Source organism: Cyrtonyx montezumae, unplaced genomic scaffold (genome assembly GCF_038088225.1).
Source record: "Cyrtonyx montezumae isolate F1298 unplaced genomic scaffold, pur_monq_1.0 scaffold_10, whole genome shotgun sequence".
Taxonomy (NCBI): Eukaryota; Metazoa; Chordata; class Aves; order Galliformes; family Odontophoridae; genus Cyrtonyx; species Cyrtonyx montezumae.
In genome coordinates, this window is record NW_027071826.1 from 48,324,089 (window position 1) to 48,343,038 (window position 18,950).

At 40.5% G+C, this 18,950-nt stretch overlaps 1 protein-coding gene across 1 annotated transcript in view; it reads left to right on the plus strand.

Annotated features, from left to right (window-relative positions):
* The window catches only part of TRIM66 (tripartite motif containing 66), a 39,637-nt gene extending 28,805 nt beyond the window's left edge, over positions 1-10,832 (plus strand). Inside the window, 10 exon segments of the mRNA XM_065755305.1 lie at positions 84-353; positions 540-768; positions 3,379-3,439; positions 4,107-4,281; positions 5,108-5,415; positions 6,893-7,016; positions 8,322-8,396; positions 9,508-9,660; positions 10,231-10,449; positions 10,773-10,832. Coding sequence (XP_065611377.1) covers positions 84-353; positions 540-768; positions 3,379-3,439; positions 4,107-4,281; positions 5,108-5,415; positions 6,893-7,016; positions 8,322-8,396; positions 9,508-9,660; positions 10,231-10,449; positions 10,773-10,832 — 1,674 coding nt within the window.
* Positions 10,833-18,950: the final 8,118 nt, after the last annotated feature.

The following is an 18,950-nucleotide window of genomic DNA, read 5'->3' on the forward strand; positions in this document are numbered from 1 at the left end:
AATAGCAGAATGTCTTAACCGTTATAGAGACAGCAGTATTTTGCTTCTAAAAACTGGTTAACAAACTTTATTTCTTTTTCCAGCGTTCAGCATCATTAGGCATTGTGGGCTTTTCAAACGATTTGGAAATGGAACTACCTTCAAGATTATCTAGGTCGGCCGATCCACAGGTGCAAGGCATATCCACTGTAGCAGTTGGCCCATCCCCAAACACCCATTGTGACTGTGATACTCCACCAGAGCCAGTGCCCAGCTTCGGCTTGGTGTTGGGAAGAGCTATGGCTGAGCTGAGCCCTGGGGTTTCTCCTATCCTCTCTCCAGGCGATGCACATCAGGGCAGTGCTAAGTGCAAGGTAGGAATCACTCAAGCTTCTCTGCTGAAATGGAATTGTTTTCATTGATAGCACGTGTTATGGTTAATCACGGAAAAACAACTGGTTCAGTAAGAACAGTTTTCTTCCAGTACTTAAAGACTGATTGCATACAATTTTTATTAAGAAAATTAATAATAAGGCTTGATTTTTTTTTTTCCCCTGAAGCTGGAAAATGAAGACTTAAATTCTGTGGATCATCATCCAGAAAGCAGCTTAGCTACAGCTGGGCAAGATGCAGTGAATGAAATTAGTGTTTCAATGCAAAACATTCTGGAAGAACCTATTAATCTTTCAGTCAAAAAATCTCAGCGTTGTACTTCTCCTTCTGAACCACTCAGCAACAGTTCTCTCCTTCCTGCGAACACCAGGATGAGAACACATAGAAATGAAGAAGGTACCAGGCTTTTCATTGTTTCGCTTAGAAAAGTGCATTAGAAGTATTGCAAAACAGTTTATGTATCAATGTACTTTCATAAATGTGCTTTCCCAGCAAGCGTCAATTATCAAGTACTTAATCCGGTGGAAAATTATTTGATCTCATTTGTGAAGAAAAACTTGAAAATGATATGTCTTGAATTTGTAACATCCTTCATCTCTGAGCCAGGAACGTGTGCATCTGTGTGAAGTACCTAGGGTATTAGTTCTCTGAGAAGCACTTCCATTAATGAGACCTGCAGTTATGACTATTGAAGAGCTGGTTTGAAGAGTCCAAATTCAATTAAAAAAAAAAAACACAATTACTTCCGAAATGTGATGTGCCTTCAGTTAAGTCCTTCACGTCAGTAGCAGAGCAAATTTTTTGTGAAGTTAATATATTGCACAGTATGTGCTTTTGCTTGTCTCTGTCTACTGTGGAACATTCCCTTCAGCCAAGGCCTATATCTTAGGTCTTAATGGGGAATTAGACCTTATTTAACTCTTTCCATGGGCAAATTGCCAGCATCCTTGTGCTGCACTGGAAAGCCTCATTCCTGCAAACTTTAAAAGTCAATGGAACTGTTCATGCAAGCAAGGGATTTCAGGATCAAGCTGTTATTCGTCGACTTATGCCAATATTTGGCTGCATTTCCCTGTAAAAGATGAATTAATATTTCTATCTCCATGCTGTATTTTTTTTTCAGAGGATTCTAATTAGTACAAAGGAGGCCTAGTTCAGTGAGCCAAGGAGATGAATTTGTTTTCTCTTGTATGTACTATGCCAAATTGTGACAATTATGCCACAATCTGATGTGTCAGTAGCAAGGATTGGCTGCACCCTGAAAAAAAAGCTGTGCCTCAGTCAGGCTAAGACTTCTGGAGATGGGCAGCCCCAGCATGAAGAATTGCATGCCCCATAACAAACGCTTCAAGTTTGCTCTCTGCACAGCACTAGTCCAGGGATGAAAAAACTGGAGCATTGAGTTCAATGCTGTTTCCTTCCCAAAAGAGAGCATGAATAGTGAGCAACTCCCATCCTGCTCCCATTGGCTGAAGAAGTGCAGTGAGGGGAGACCTGAGGAGATACTGTCACAGCGTGCATAATTCACCAGTGAGAGAGGCAATAAATCTTTGCTAGTGGCTCTCAGTAGGATTAAGTGGCTTCTGTGGGACCATGCTGCCAAACACCACAACTTATGGTGTGTATCTCCAGTGACTCATTCTCTTCTAATATCAAATCTAAACATTTCAGCTTAATTTAGAGCAAAACACTTCTTATCCTGACTCCCAAGGGATGTAGCAAGATTGTACATCATTTTGTCATTTTCCCTCATACAGCCTCTTTTCTTATCATGGTTTGCACAGACCCTCCCACCCCTTCCCTTGACTATACAAATCTAATGATTTCAGTTACTCCTCATGGCTCAGCTGTGGGGCTTATTTTTGCTGTTTTGTTATTGTTGTGTTGATTTAAAAAAAATGAAAAAAAAACAAATTCTTTCCATCTGAGTTATTCTGGGCTCTGCAATTACTGTGCAGCCCACAGCTGAATGCAGTGTTACAGCTGAGGCCTCTGGGGTGCTGAGCAGAGCAGCTTCTGTGTTTTACACTACAGGTAGTGGACAGCATTTGCCATTTTTATGCAGCAGTATTACTTGATTGGCTTGCATGTAGTGAATAGTACAGCATGAACCCTTAGTTATTTCTACAAAGCAGTCCCCATCTTGGTCAGTTATTTTCCTATGTGATTTCATTCACCTAACCTGGCCTTCATAAACACGATACTTGGAGTTGTCTCAGTGCATTCTTCATGAGTTAGAGCCTTGTCTATTCAATTTCAACTTAGCAACAGTTGTAGGTGAATGACATGAAATACACTTCTACTTGTTATCCTTAACTGTTTTGTTTGCAGTGGCTGGGAACAATGACTATCTTGAAGGTACATTGCTTTTAAGCAACAGGCTAGAGACCACTGACCCAAGCTAGGTTTTCTTTAAAAAAGCACGTTTTGGTAGCACTCACTCATCTCTAGATAGACATATTTGCTTTATTTTCTTGTTAATATCATCCACATCAAAATAATTCCTGACAAAGTTATGGATGATGTCAGTGGACTACTCTTTACAAGAGCATCAGTCAGACCATTCATCCCCGCCTCCATTTGATCTCTCCAAAGTTGTTTCATTGCTTGTGTCGAGTATTGGTCAAGGTTTTTACACTGTGTGTGCTGGAGGATATAAAGGAATCATATAATGTAACTTTTGTCCCCAGGAGGCAAATGAGAGTCACAATTTCATTCCTTTTTTCAAGAAATTGTAACTCCAAAGGAACATAACCATTTCAGCAAAAACTTTTGCAAAGGCTCCTCATGTACAATACAGAAGTTGTAGTTAAGGCAAAGACAAAGGCTGTGCCCCAGAATAGAAAATAGCACACATTTAATATACGCACAGATGAAACGATCACGTAATTCACTTGTGTTATCATATTAAACACCAGTCAGAAGTGCATGAATATTGAAGTATGTTCTACCCAAATCTGACTCTGATATTATAAATATTTTATTTTTTCTTATTTTCTGTTCCAGATTCCAATAACTGTGGGAAGGAACATTTTGAAATGGTTATGAAAGGCAATCAGAATGTCAGGTAACAGTCTTTTTTTATGTAACAGCACTGGCCATGGAATTTAATTCGTGAATTTAGAAAACTCATACTTAATGCTAACGGAAAATTTATTTCTTGGTGATAACTCTGGAGGTTAATGGAGTATTATCTTACACTTGAGAATAACAGCTTAAAAGAAGTGATGAGTTTGTGCATGTCTGTTATTCTGCTGTGATTTTAAGAACACACAAATGTTTGAAAATGTATCTCATTTAAACAACTATTAATTGTTTAGCCCCATTGAAAACCAAAGAAAGTGTAATGGGAACAGGATTAACGTTATCATGAGAATTTTATTAAATTTTGGCTCTGGCTATTGCCATGCTAATATTTTAAGGTTGAGTGTTACGCTGTGTTCTTATTTGAAAAGCATCAAATGTGACTTGGGTTGTATACCGATGTGTATGGGGACAGGGCAGAAGGTACTGACGGATTTGCATACCTGATTAAATGTGTTTGCACTCTGATTTCATAAAGAACTGGCATTTGAAAAACCTTTTAGCCAGTTAACCTTTTAGTCAACTTTGATTTGGCAGTCACAGTTACAAAGGAAAAAGAGAAGAATATACATGAAAAATGTTGAAAATGGGTAGGAAGGAGAATTCTGTGGAACGTGATTGAATTTAACCATGTGTCATTTTAATGGCAGTGCTGGACCAAAAGAGCTGAGGATCCCCTACGTGAAACTGGAACGTCTGAAAGTATGTGCCTCAGAATCTGGGGAGTTACCAGTTTTTAAGCTTCAGCCACAGGAGAGTGGGCAGGAAGGCAGTTTTCTCCTAATGATTGAACATGGGACCCACTCTTCGAGTATGGCTATAAAAGTGAGTGGGATTTGCTTGAAGTTTTACCTGCTTTCTCCCTGTTGTCTCACCAACTTGCATTCGGAATTACTGGAAATTATTATACACTTAACATAAGTTTGTTGATTCGTTTTATCCTTTATACATCTGTGATGTGCTGAAGTAAGAGGATGCAGCTTTTGTTTGCTGTGCAGCTTCCTGCTACTTCAATTTCTGAGAAGTCTGTCTCTGAGATCAGATAGCTGTAGCGTTTGTGTGTTCTGGCAGCCTAGCTTGTCTGTTGAATTACAAACATAGGATAAATACCTTGAAATTGACCTTACTCCTTGTTCAGGCATTGCAGCGTGAGTGATAGGAGCAAATTCCAGAAATAAGTGTTATAGATTTTGAAAAACTTAATATTGTATCACTTCTCCAAAGTCTTAAAGGTGAACTTCTTTCCACAGAAGGGAATCTGTATTTCTGTTGGGAAGAAAAAACTATATTCTTAGGTTTTCTTACTTGCTTCCTGTAAAAATTGCACCTGGTAGAGGTGCCCCATATCAGACATTTTCCAGAAAGAACAAATAAGGTCATCGAGTATTTGATATCTCATGTCACAGACACCAGATCTGTATAAATTTGTCTGAGCTATAACACTGTGGTATGTGGAGGAAATGACTTGACCAAGATGATCTGGCCAACCACTGGCAGGTGCTGAGCTGAGCATAGGCCTGCCAAACCCCAGTGTCCTCTGCTGTAGAGTTTTCTGTAGAGAAACCATTTCTTTTCTGTAGATAACTGCTGCTTTTATATGCATATATATGAAAGTGATGATTGTGTTATCCCAGATTTTTCTTTCTTCAAGATAAATAAAGGAAATTCACCGGAAGGACTGAAATCCAAAGAAGAGAACTCAGGCAACGTAAAATTTCTCATAACCCAGGCTGCAGGACAGATAAAATCTCCTTCTGCAGATATTCCATCTGTTGATCAGAAGCTCACCAATGGCACCTCCATCATGAAAAAATCTCCAGTGTCTCAGGAAGTCAATACAATCGAGAATGAGGACTTCTGTGCTGTGTGTCTTAATGGAGGAGAACTACTGTGCTGTGATCACTGCCCCAAGGTCTTCCATCTTTCCTGCCATGTTCCAGCCCTACTCAGCTTTCCAGTGTGAGTACTTATGGCATTTTGCTAATGTGCTCTCTTTCTGCTTATTGCCTTGGGGTAGAATGTAACCTCAGGGATGAATGTGTCAACCCAACAGGAGGGCAACTGCATCTCTTACTTTCTTTTTTTATTATTTTCTTTGAACGGGAAGAATTGTCTTGCATATTAGGAACTAGATGAAATGCTATTCCCAGCTGTGTGTGCCTTCTGTAAAGTTAGCTGGCTGCTACAGTAAAGGAAGTGGCAGATGTAGAGCTTTAAAAACACAGTTACATCTTACTGGAGAAAACTAACATTCCAACTTTCACGTAACATTTGTGGTGTAGATGTCAGCTCTCCCCTACAAAGCAAAAGCAATGATTGAGCTCCTGTTCAGTTTTCCGTCCAGTCTTAGGGGAAATTTAGGATTACTGGAGTTTTTCTGGCAGTGTTTATTTAGGACCTAGGTTTCTTAAGACATGTAGTCCCTAGCAACTTGTCACAGACACATTGTATGTGACAATAACAGAGAATGAAGTACATGTCTGCCTACCAAACTTCAGAAGTAATGTGCATTACTGGTGTTGTATCGTTCTGAAGTCACTTACAGATCGTTTCTAGGTGGGTCCAAATGCTACTTGGTTTGTGCTAAGGCCAAATAGCAGTCTCTGCTGAGCAAATACTTGGTAGGATATTGGAGATTGTAGTTTGTTTTATCTGTTCCGAAAGCAGTAATTTCCATGTGTTGGCTTTTCCCTCTTCTCTGTACGAGCGGAGTCATCGCTAACCTCTCATTTTAAAGCACTGTGAGAAATACGTTTTCCTTGTAAAATAAATTTTCTAGGCAAAGTTAGATTTCTAACGAAATAAATTTCAGTAACTGAACTTCTGTGTTCATCTTTCTATGACACCCATATGCCTGGTCCTGATGTTGCAGAATCTGGCACTCTCCTCATGAAATTCTTCAAGGGGTTTCTGAAAACAGATATCCTGGGATCAGTGCTTAGGTTTATGCAGAGTTATGTCTATAATTATGTCTGTTTTGGGACCCCACATGCTTGCACACACTAACTTGTTTGGTAATGCTATTTTCCTTGATATTCCTTGATTTTTTTCCTTGATATTTATTTTCTAGTGGATCAAGTTTTGTCTTCTGACCCTATTGTTGGCTATTTTTCACTTTGCTGGCTGTTTTTTCCTTTGTTTATTTTAAACGGCAGTTTAATAAGTACATCTACACACACTGTGGCTAGGTGATTTCAAAAATTTATATGTATTTTGTCTGCAACAGAAGCAGTGCGATAAACAAAATCTGAAAATACTGCATTCTGAGTTGTGTTCCAATACCCTGAAGAACATCAAACAGAATGGGCTTAAGATTTAAGATTGTTTGCGCATGTGAAAATGAGAATTGTTTCAAAATACAGCCATTTCTGATGTTTGCTGTTTGATAAAATGGCTGCCCAAATGTTACAGAGATTCTTGGTTTCTTGTTTTGCAGGGGGGAATGGGTGTGTACGCTTTGTCGTAATCCCATGAAGCCAGAGGTAGAATACGACTGTGAAAACACACGCTATGCTCGTAGTTGTAATGCACAGTATGGCCTTGATGACTATGATCAGAAGGTGGGAATAACTATATCCTGTTACTGTTTAGGAAAGGACATACAATCTCAGCATGAGACTATCTCTTTGTTGAAAAGTCAACTGTTTTGAGTTAGATGCTCTTAGGATGTTTCCGAGGATAGAAAATACAACAAAAGCATCGTAAATATTTGCTTATATCATTCTGTTCTTTCTAGAAAATTGTTGTTTAATGTAAAATGAAAATGATGCAATAGAAAAATGAACAAGGAAGTCACATTCAGCAGCAGACCACGCTTCTCTGTGTCAACTGTGCCTGGCACTGTACCACCAAATTGTTTTCTTTTAAGACTTGGCACCCTCTCAGACATCTACTTAGGCCAGTTGCAAGGACATTTTCTGATGCAGGCACTTTCTGGCTCTCAGCTGAATCGCAGTCACTTTACTGACTTCATACAGAACGTTAATCCCCTCTAGGATGACATTTAGGCACTGCTAAAACAGCATAGATGAAAGTTTATCCTTTTTGTATCTTCATTACCAGTTTTTTTCTTCCAAATCTCTTATTAAAACTGCCTTTTCTTAGAGTCAGTTTGGCACTAGGATGCTAGAAGCTACAAACAGATGTCCTGTGTATATTAGTGACAGCTGGACAGAGACGCTGAGTCCGCACTGTTGAGTCCAGTTGCTGAGCTGGCGCTGCACAAATGAAGCCTAGGATTAGGCACTGTACTTACAGGCATCAGCAGTGGTTCTCAGAGGAGTGAAGCCCCTTGGTTCATAGGTTCATTAGGTTGGAAAGGACCTACAAGATCATCTAGTCCAACCATCCTCCTATCACTATCCCTACCCACTGAACTACTAAATCAAATCCCTTAGCACCTTCAGCTTCAGCTGTGATGTTTCCAGACCTGAGCTACTGTGTCCAGAAAGAGCTGGATGTGACCTCTGAAAATCTGTGTGATTCCTGTTTGCATTACAGTGGGTACAGCAGACCAGAAATAGTCGTGATCTGGGTGTTGAGAAGTGAAGTTCTTTTCAGAAAATGGAATTGGTTAGAAACTGTGACAGTGAGGAATTCCCAAGAGTTTCCAGGGAAGACATGTGCATACAAAATATGTTACATAACGCTGATTGTTTTTCCTTTCCTTTTACTGTTCTCACTTTCAAAACTATGAAATGCAGCAAGGCAAAACGTCCCCCAGGTTAGAATGAAGCATGCCATTTTGCATCAAGGTTGTACAGATTATGTAAAACCTTCTCTTGTTAGTACGACTGATGAACTAAGTACAAGGATGAAACTTGCTTGTTTTGAATTAAAATGTATTTCAAATTTGGCTTCTGCAGAAGTGTGAAAAGCTGGTGCTGTCCCTGTTCTGCAGTAGTATGAGCCTCCCGTTCCATGAACCCGTCAGCCCCCTGGTAAGTACTGAGCACCTCTTGTGTCAGAGGGAAGCCAAAGAATATCCTGGCATGCATCACGAATTTCTCCTCTGTCATCTCAAAAGTTACTAATTAGCCCTTTTATTCCCTGAACAATGTTGCTTCTTAGGTAGGGGTAGTTGTTTCCCACTTGCGAGTGCTTTGAAGATGTTATGTCAGAGGCAGGAAAGTTCTGCCCAATGTTCTCGGACCAAGTTTGGGTGTCAGTTTATAATGCTGGTAGAATACCATGTAAGGTGTCCCAGTAATTATGAAAGTTGACCTCTTGTATGAAGGAAGAGTGTTGTACTGCTGTAAAAGAGATCTGTAGAAATAACCCTGGGCTCCTTGTGTTCTGGTCTAAGGGCAGTAACGTGGTTGTATTCAGGGGAAGATGGAGAGACTGCAGTTCTATCCATGTACTCAACCGTTAACTAGCCATTTTAAGGAAGATGAAGATTCATGCAATTTTAACAGTGGAACAAGTTAGAGGAGAAAAATGAGAAAAAAGAGTAGCTATGCATGAAGGAATAGTGCAAATAACAAGATTAAAAGCCATTCCACCTAATAAAGCTTGCAGTGGTCTAATAGAGTTACGTAACAAGTAGGTTTTGATCCAGAAAGATTTATGGAGTGAGAAACCCTGATAGTTGGTGCCACTGAAAAATGCTTTTGTTGACCTTTAAGAAGATTGCATAGTAGCGAATTTTCAGTCGCTCTTGGCAGACTACCCGGAGTATCAGCTTCAGTACCTCGGCACATTATTTTTGTAACAGCTTTGGGGAAATGGTAGCTAAATTATCAATGCTACATGTATTATTGATTATGGTTAAACCATGACATTTCTATCTGGGGATAAACTTTAGGAAGTGCAAATGGCATAGTAGATGTTGAAGTGTGTTACTTTTAAGGCCAATCTTGCGAGCAAGCATCGTTTTAATCAAACCTAAAGGAAGAGGAGATGCAAGTGTAGGTCCCAAAGGACCAGAGCTCTCTTCTTTGCTGCTGGGAATCCTCTGCAGTGTCTTTGGTCCAAACTTAGATAGAATTAACTGGAGAGGAAATATTTTAATGAAAAGGCTTATACAACTGTACCTTTTTCCTATTGCAGGCCCGACATTATTATCAGATCATCAAAAGGCCAATGGATTTGTCAATCATACGAAAAAAGCTGCAAAAAAAGGATAAGTTCCACTATTGTGCACCCGAGGAACTTGTGACTGACGTGCGTCTCATGTTTTGGAACTGTGCAAAGTTCAATTATGTAGGTTTTTAATACACACGGGTGAGGGAATACAACATGGAGAGTTGCACTTTAAAGCTGTCACAGTGGCATAACACTATTGGTTCCATTGACACTGGATACAGGATTGGGATAAGCAACAGGATTAATCAGTTTTACTCTTTGGAAAGTACATAGTTTTTTTCATTAATGACAGAAATGGAGATACATGTATGTCTAAAAGCTGGAGATGCATATGGATCTATTTTAGAGCGATGATGAGTCTACTGTGAGAAGCCATGTGTATCCAGCAAAATAGCTAGGAAAATTCAGGTGCATAGATATTCATAAGTGATGGCAACTGCTATTCTTTCTAGACCACTGCACATCATTTTTTTTAAAGGTGCAGAATCATCTCCCTTAATAGCAGTGTCTGGTTTTTACTTACACTGTAAATGCAGGGGAATTAATGGCCTGTAGAAAGAGGGCAGGAGTCTAATGGAGATGAAGCAGAGAGATCCAAGACAAGATGTTAAGGGAAGGTGGGCATTTGTTTCGTTCTTGATGATTGCTGTGTGCAGTAAGACTGAATGGTTATTTATTTTCTTACAGCCAGATTCAGAGGTTGCTGAGGCTGGACGATGTCTAGATGTATTCTTTGAGGGCAAATTGAAAGAGATTTATCCGGATAGGCACTTCCCTTCAGCTCAGCCAGACGACAGTGATTGTGAAGAGCTGGAGAGCCAGAACAGCAAAATGCCCCCGCAGGATTTTCAGTGGCCGACACATGATCAGGAGTGTGTTCAACCCAAAAGGAGGCGGCGCCACGCTGTAAGACTGCCAAAACAAAAGCATTTGGTTGCTAAGTGGCCACCTTGCTAAATCTGTTCACTGCTACTGATGGGAAGTTTTGGTAGTGCCATGTGGGAAAACTGTCAAGCTTCTATCACCGAGATGTGACCAGTTCTGCAGTTTTATGTCAAGATCCTCTCAGTGGAATTAAGTGTCAGTGGAGTGTAAGTGCGTGAGAGCGAACAAGTGAAGTCTCTCAGGCCAAGCAGATATCTTCCAAGCAGAAAACTGTCAAGTTTTTGTTGTGTTTTTTGAAAGACGAAGCCCTCTAGCTATTCACTGTTTGTTTCCTTTGTGCACAGGAAAGTGACAAAACTAAGACAATGACTTTTCAGACAGCTAACAGCCTTCCTCAGGTGTGAGATACCAGAGAGATATCTGAGATACCAGATTTGCTATGAGGATTCCAGCAGAATAACTGACAGAGTTAAGGTGTGTGGGAGGAAAGTAAAGCACTCGGGCTGTTAATTTACATTCTCCTACTCTGCTGACCATATGCCTTATTTGTAGATCTTGTGGATAGATACCAGATCAAGAGTGATTCTGTCAATATTCCATCTGTTAAATCACATGTATGTTTTGCAACGTTTACACTGAAGTACTAAAGTTGTGGCGATAGATAATGATTAATAATAAAAGTAACACGCTAATAATATTTAAAATTGCAGTACTACTTCATAATCTGTTCGACATGACATCTCAATTTTATAGAACACAGGTAACCATGTAATAATCTTATAATGACAGTGTGAATATCAGCCGTGCTTTGTGATAAATACAATGTGTGGTCATAAGACATAATCCTGTTGTCTTATTCAGTGCTGTTTCTGGGAGCCTGACTGCTCGAGGCCTATGGGATACAGCCTAATGTGATTATCTGATTAGCTGTTTCTTTTGAAGCAGAGCGTTTCCATTAAATGACTACAGAGCTAGTGCATGATACGGAAGAGCTCTGTGTGAGCTGCTGCCGAGTGCACGCTGGATGCTTGGTTTGCAAGGAATGATTCTCCTGGTATTTCACTCGGGCTCTGTAAGGCAGGGTGGAATTTTTGGGGTCCTCAAAGGCCACGTTTCTGCACAACCCAGGCCGGTTGTTTTTATTTAAAGCAGGTAACTTTAGTAAGCTTACTATAGAGCAGTTTACATGTTATAGGAATACCTATAAAATAACATCATGTACTTCTGATTTTTTCTCTTATTTCTCTTTATTTCTTGTAGTCGTGATGATTAGCAGTGCTAGAAGATGATGATTATGTGTATATGTAGAAGCTCATGCAGGATGAAAGGATGCCTAAGCTTTTGTTGTCCTAAATTCCACATCGTATTGGAATAACAGCTCCAAGGGTTGAAAGAGCAACTTCAGAGTTCACTGGAGCTAAGGATAGTATGTATTGTAAAACCTAAAGGGTGGGATAGGTAACAAAACATGATGCCTGATCAGGGAGATGGTTTGCAAGCTACTTTCCACCTCTTCCAGAAGCAGATGAGCCAGATATTCACATGGCCAATGCTTTCTCCCCACATGTGTGAGGGGATATCCCTCTCTATAGAGTTCTGCCTAGCAGTGTAAAGCTTGGCTGCGCTCTGACTCTGAGAGAGAAGGGTTGTTGCAGATCTCATACCCAATTAGAGTTCATTTGAATTAGTGTGCAGTAAATAAAGATGATATTTTCAGCATAGTTTATAATGGGCTATTTGGTCTGGTAACCATGTATGTTATTTTAGATAACACTTAAAAGTAAAGGTTTATATATGAGACAATAAGACGTGAATGTTTTATTCTGCTGTCTGTGACTGTTGCCATTAACTTGGTAGTGACCTGACGTTTTCTTTTCTTTGAAAAAATAAAATTCTGGATATCATAAGCTGACTGGAAAATTGTGAGATCAAAGTGTGAATTCTTATGTGCTTGCTTTCTGTCAAACCTGTGTTCTCAAAGCAGTAAGTGTCTTGGCACTCAGAAATAAGTGCAGGTTTGTAACTGAATTAATCACCCTTATCTGTGTCACCTTTTGTCAGCTGGCAATTAATTCCTTTGCTAAAGACCCATCTTTTAGCATTAATGGCACAAAAATGATATGCTGTGTAGCTTTCAGCTGGTGGCAAAGGTGGAAATAAGAAAGACTCATTGCTTTTTTTTTTTATCCTGGAAGAGTAGAGTGAACAAGAACCTACTTCTATTTTGCAAGGACTGTAAATTTGTAAACTGTATCATTCATTCTGGGGAATGCCTGTTCTAATCAAATGTATCCAAGATATATTTTTCTTATGTTATCCTCTTCAGAATTTGCCCTAGGATTGCTGGCTTGCTATGTTCCTTCTGCTAAGCACCATACCACCAGGGCCTATAAATTCTCAGGGAGTTTATTGAAGCCCAGTTACACTCTGGTACTGGTACTAAGGTGCGAAAGGAAAGTTCTCCCTTCTAAAGCCCCTGTGGCCCAAAAAGAAGTGACATGTTATGCAGTTACTTTTAATCCTATCATCACACAACCTGTTTTGCAATTCAGAATACAGAGGAAAGGGGAGCAAGGAGGAATTCTTGAAGTTTTCCACTGGAGTACAGGAGAAGCAAGAGCCAGGAACATTGTGGAAACTCCAGTGATTGCACTAGGCTCCTGCAAATGCAACCAAGGTCACGGCTTTTACCTTCAGTTACACGTGCAATAGGAAAATCATCTTCATGCTGAAGCAGCTGGGGAAGAGGATAATTGTAGTAGATCTGTTGAAGAAGAAGTAACGGGCTACACATTTGACTTTCATACCTCTACAGACAATTTCAAATGTATGCTTCCAGTATCATTTAGAGCAGACTGAATTATGCAAGAATTAATACAAACAGGTGTTCAACAATTTAGATGATCAAATGATGGCATGTTTAAATATGTAATGTACTTTGAATTATAAAATATGTGAAATGCATTTTTGCACATTCTGGTAAAAATGCTGAGTCACAGCTGAAGCAGTGATGGAGCACCTGGTGGGAAGGCAGGACCAACCCAGGGGAGCTCAGGTGCATGCAATACACTGATTGGAAGGGGGTGGAGCCAGGATCTGCCCCTTCCCAGTCCTCATTAAAGGGTTGGCAGTGGAGGTATCTGGCTCTTTCTGGAAATCTCTGTGTACCTGAGGCCTTCTGAAGGTAAGCAGCTCCTTTTTTTTTTTTTTTTTTTTTTATTTCTGTGGCTGTTGCACTTGAGCAAATCGTTACTTGCTGTAGTTTGGGACCTCGCTGCTCTGCTGTCAGTGCTGTGCTTTCTGTTAGACACATCAATCTGGAATTTTTGCTCTGACTACTTCTGCTTTCAATTAATGTACAGATTGTATAAGTTTTAAGGCTTACTAACTACATCCTTCATAACTTGTGATAACAAAGCAGAGAGAAATAAAAATAGGCTAAGGAAATCTGAGAAAAAAGTAAGATTGGCTGTAGTTGTGGGCTGAGAAGAATGCATGTGGTTTGGAGCCATGCTGTAGTTTGGGAGCAAGAAATCAGAGGTGGAGCAACTGCTTTTGAGAGATGCTGCTCCACTGTGTGTTCCCGTGTACTGAACGTTTAGAAAGTCCACTCTGGTGTTCAGTTGTGTGTTTTTATGAGAGCATTTAGTAGATTGGTAGAGGTTCATACTGTAATATGTTGTACCGTGGGATTTGGATGACTTGGTTGTGAGCAACGTTTGCTTCAATGGGAGTACGTACAGTGGAGATGAGTGTTGAAATCTGTTGCCAAACACCTAGCTCCACTTGATGCATTTGGGTTCCTGGTTTCTGAAAATGAGGTTCTTGAGAGCTGTGTTTCTAGTAACTTCTTCCTGCGTGGGATGTGATTGTGATGCGCTTCCTTGTAAATTCTATCTTATGGTTTGTATTTGCTGTAGGAAAACCTCTTTAGATGAAGTGTCTTTCCTAGAGCAAATTGAATGGGTACTGTTTGAAGGTCAGGGAGTATGTTACTGCCCTTAGAGAGCATTCCAGATGGTTAGTGGTTCTGTGGGAGCAGCAGTGCTGGTTTATGGCTGTGCTGCAGATTGTTGGTCTGCAGGATGCTAGCCTGGATCCTGGATGTCATGCCTCAGACAACTATACCTGTATTGAATTCCAGGGGCAGTCTGGCATTGAGGCAACACTTTGTATGTTTGCTGTGAACATCAGTGGTGGCATGTGGAAGATGGAGATGTCTCTTTAGTATTTAGGCGTGATGTAGATGCTGTGTTCTTAGATGTTCTGGGCTGAGATAATGTGTTTGCTCTTTCTCACTTGATACCACATGGTGAATGTTGCTTACCGTGCTCTGACTCACTCAGTGTGACTCATTAACGATCATATGTTCATTTCAGATTTTAAAAATTACCCATTTTTATACACTGACAGAAAAAATAAGTGTGCTTGAGTATTTCACCTGCTTTGCTTATCAGCCTGCTCTTCCTTCTGATGAAGTTAGTAAGAGCAGTTGTTGTTCTTGTACCTACTGTTAACTCAGTACTATTCATTATTTCTGAATAATCTCCTTTGAGAAATTGTGTCAGTGCTACTTAATTTTTTACAGCAAAATTCCTGGGATTCTTCACGTACTGTAGAAATGGGGTGAATGGGGAATCTGTGAGACCCCTTATATGAAATGTCCAGTGAAAATGTGCTAAAATATTGAAACCTGGTCTAATGCTTGCACTTGTACCTCTGAGGTGGGATGTTTGTTTCTGCAGGTAGACCTGTTGTGGTCACTACCTGCACTGGACAGAACTTCTCTCCTGGCATAGAAGACACACATGGTGTTCTAGCAGTGTTTCAGGTGCTGAATTACTTTTGCAGAAACTCACAGAGTTTCACCTGGTTTTATATTGGACCTAGCAAATGTCAGTGTAGAGCGATCAGGAAAAAGCAGCAGAACAGTGCTATCTTACAGTGATTAAGGTAAAACTTTCATTATAAATTGTGTTGTATTAGGAAAGATAAAGAGGAGGAGTGGTGGGGAACTTTATGCAGTAATTTCGGGATCATACTGTAATTTTTAAGTTGGTTCTGTAAATAACTGTACTTCTGCTGTTTTTGCAGTTCTAATATTTCTTGCACTTGAGAACTATTGAAGCCAGGTAAAGTGGTTTATGCGGATGTCATGCATTTCATGGTGCAGCACTTCAGAATGTGCAGACCACTAGGCTGGGCGAAGTACTTCTTTTCTTGCAGCTGAATGGGAAGTGGAAATCACCTTAATCTCTTAAAATCTCTTAATTAGAATGAGGTGATAACTATATAACCAGCAGACAATGCAGAAGTGTTTATTGAATTAAACAATGGCTTGGATTGGAAGGGACATCAAGGGTAATCAAGTTCCAATGTGCTGCCACAGGCAGGGATGCCAACTGCTAGATCAAGTACTAGCTCAGATTGCCCATGGCCTATCCAGCCTGGCCTTAAATGCCTCCAGAGATGGAGATCTGTGACCTGTTCAAGCATCTCAGCACTCTCTCAGTAAAGAACTTCCCCCTGACATCTGAATTAAATTCTGTAAATTACAGAATTTAAGCAAAGCCTTGCAGGAGATGTCATTCTGCTGTATTAAAGAAAAAATAAAAAAATAAAGAACTGCCACAGCCTCTAACGATATAGAGCTTAGATGAAGTGAAATTCAGTTCAAATTTCATCCTGACTTTGTACTCAAACTCTGCTGCACGTAATCACACACCTAAGTACCTCAGGCACCTGTAGTGCAGTATGTTAGCACATACAGGTGGGCTTTGGGTTGTGACATGAAATAACATTAAAAATGCGGTGCGTTATGTGAATGCTGACACTCCTCTGTTTCATATTCCCTGTGTTCTCTGAGGGCTTTGGAGACGTGGGTAAGACAGCTCCCATTTGTGTTTGTGATGCACTTATAAGTGTGTCAGCAGTGAAAAACTACACCATTGGGAAGCTTTACCCTGTGAAGGGAGTGGGGCAGTGCACAATCCCCCTGGTGCACACTTCGTGTTGTCTTGCAGTATGCAAACAGTTGTTCTGGCTTGGGTGATGTGGGTGATTAACCTCCATCTCTGGCTGGGTGAGGTTATCTCCAAGTTATTACAGACTGGATGGATTATCTCTGAGGACCAAAATTCATAAAGGCTTCCCAGAAGTAATTTTCCCTACCATTCAAGAGAAATGAATGCCTTCATCTTTCTCTTCTGATCTTACCTGTACCTCAAAAACCTCTGCAGTTGCTGGCTGGCAGGAGTCTGCTGGACAAGGAAATCACAGCAGGGATCTCTTGAGGTGACAGCTCCACCAATTGTTTTTAGCTCTTGCATCATATCTCTATCTCTTCCCAGCCTGGGAATGCTGTGCTGTATTGCATCACACCAGCACGATCTCTATTGCTCTGTCTAGAGATGGGGAAGATAAGATATCTACAATAGCTCTGTGTTTATGGCATTTTACTGCTTCCAAATAACACATGCCTGCTTTACAAATAATTTTACGTTGCTTGCATCACCTCTTTCCACCCGTTCATCCTTCTCATTTTAACTTCTCCTGCATTATTAATTCAGTAGCCTGTAATTAAATGATTGGCTGATCAAATTGTTCCCCCAAGAGTACCTGTGTAAGTGCACTGAAGACTGATTGATTTAACTGAGGTCACGCAGTTTAGCTTTCAAACTCAGCATTGTGAGGGATGGGGAACAAAGGAACAGATGGATGGCACGAGGAAATGACTCCATGAGCTAGGGGCTCAGGTTTTCCCTTTGGAAACCCCATGGTAGAGCAATGCATGTGCTGGGTGGGCAGGCTGCTGGGCTGGCAGGGTTGGTACCTTTAAGCAAGGCTGTTAGCTCCCTCTGCTGAGTTGCTGCTTGATTTTAGCTGTCTTAAGTGACAGGCGGTTTAGCAGGCAGAAGTTTCGGTGTCTTCGTGCCTTCTGGTTCTGATGTATTTTCCTTCCTTGTGAAGTAGCTACCTATCTTTATGATCTCCTCTAACTTAAAATCTGTACAGTCCTTTACAAAGATAAATGTGTGTATTTATAACAGAGAATCAAACTGTAATGTGGTAGATGAGTATAAGCATTTCAGGTAAGACCTCCATAAAGCCGTAATAACAGCCATCTGTTTCGCCTTAAGTATCCTGTAGGAAACAGTTAGTGCTTATATATCTTTTAATAGTTCTCTCTCAAGCTGGTATTATGGGAAAAGAGGGAAAACAATTTTTCTCCTGGTTTTCTTTCTAGAAAAAAAAAAGATAGCACTTAAATTTGAATAGATGAGAGAGCAAAGCTGAAAGTGTTTGTTGAATAACCTTTGTTTGTACATATAGATGTTACAGAGTTTTCCAGAACTCTAACCTTTATGCATCTGAGCAGGAGAGAATACAGCTATTAATGAAGTTAAGGCTATCTAAATAGACACAAACAAATAAACACATTTCTTAAAAGTGCACAGAGTGGCATCAAAGCTGTTGGCTATAAAAACAGCATTCCAAATACCTCGGGGAAAACCAGGTATTTGAAAAATCAGCCATACCATGGTGACGTGGCTGCCCTGTGATTAGTGAAGCAGATGCTCTTCTGGGGTGACTCTGTGATTACTTCTGAGAAGGACTTGGAAAAGCAGTTCTTCCATGTGGCAGGTACTGACCTTGATATGTGCCTGTAGCCAAAGAAAGGAGCATGCTTTGAGACCCCATGTGAAAAAGAGAACTGGACTAAGGGAGGTCATCTACTATCATGTTGGTGTGTTCTTATTTTTTACCACTTGTTTATATATTGAATATATATATATTCAGGATGGCAATATTAGGATATGGTACTGTATACTTTTAAAGTGGGCAGCTTGCAAGGATTTGACAATCTGGTTGCAACCACGGTGCCTGAGCCTGTGCTCCTCCTGCCTTCTGAAGTGTCCTTGCCAATCGCATCACCTGGAAGTTACTGTTAAGTCTAAGTGACTTTTTGAGTGCTTTTGGAGGTACTTGGGGACACTTGGCAGCCAAATGAAGACAACGAGCTCTGTCTCTCTTGTAGTTACCTGTGCTTACCTTTCACGTACATACCTTTTACGACTCGTGTCTGTGCCTCTCTCGTTGCCCAGAGGAATGAGTTTTGCTGTGTTGGATATCAGTACCGCTTCACCTGGGAACTCTTGAATTCGCGTCAGCGTCCCAGGGCGGGTCGTGGTCAGCTTGCAATCCAGCCTGAAGCTGTCCCTGGTTGTTACCCTGTGTACCTGGGGGAGCTCGGCAAGCTGCTGTGGGCTGCACGTACCAGCAGATGGAGCTCAAGGATCCCGATTTACTACAGAGGCTGTAAAATGAGCGTTGAAGATGCAGGTCCGATTTTTTTTTTTTTCCTTTTTCATATGCTGCTAATATTTGCCCCCTGTTACACCATTTTTTTTCTCCTTTTGAAATTAACAGCAGTGGAGCACTTTATGAGATCCGAGAAGTCAGGTTGTCTGATATTTTAGGGGAGCACTTTCTGCTGGGCTCCTCTGTCCAAGTGATGCTTC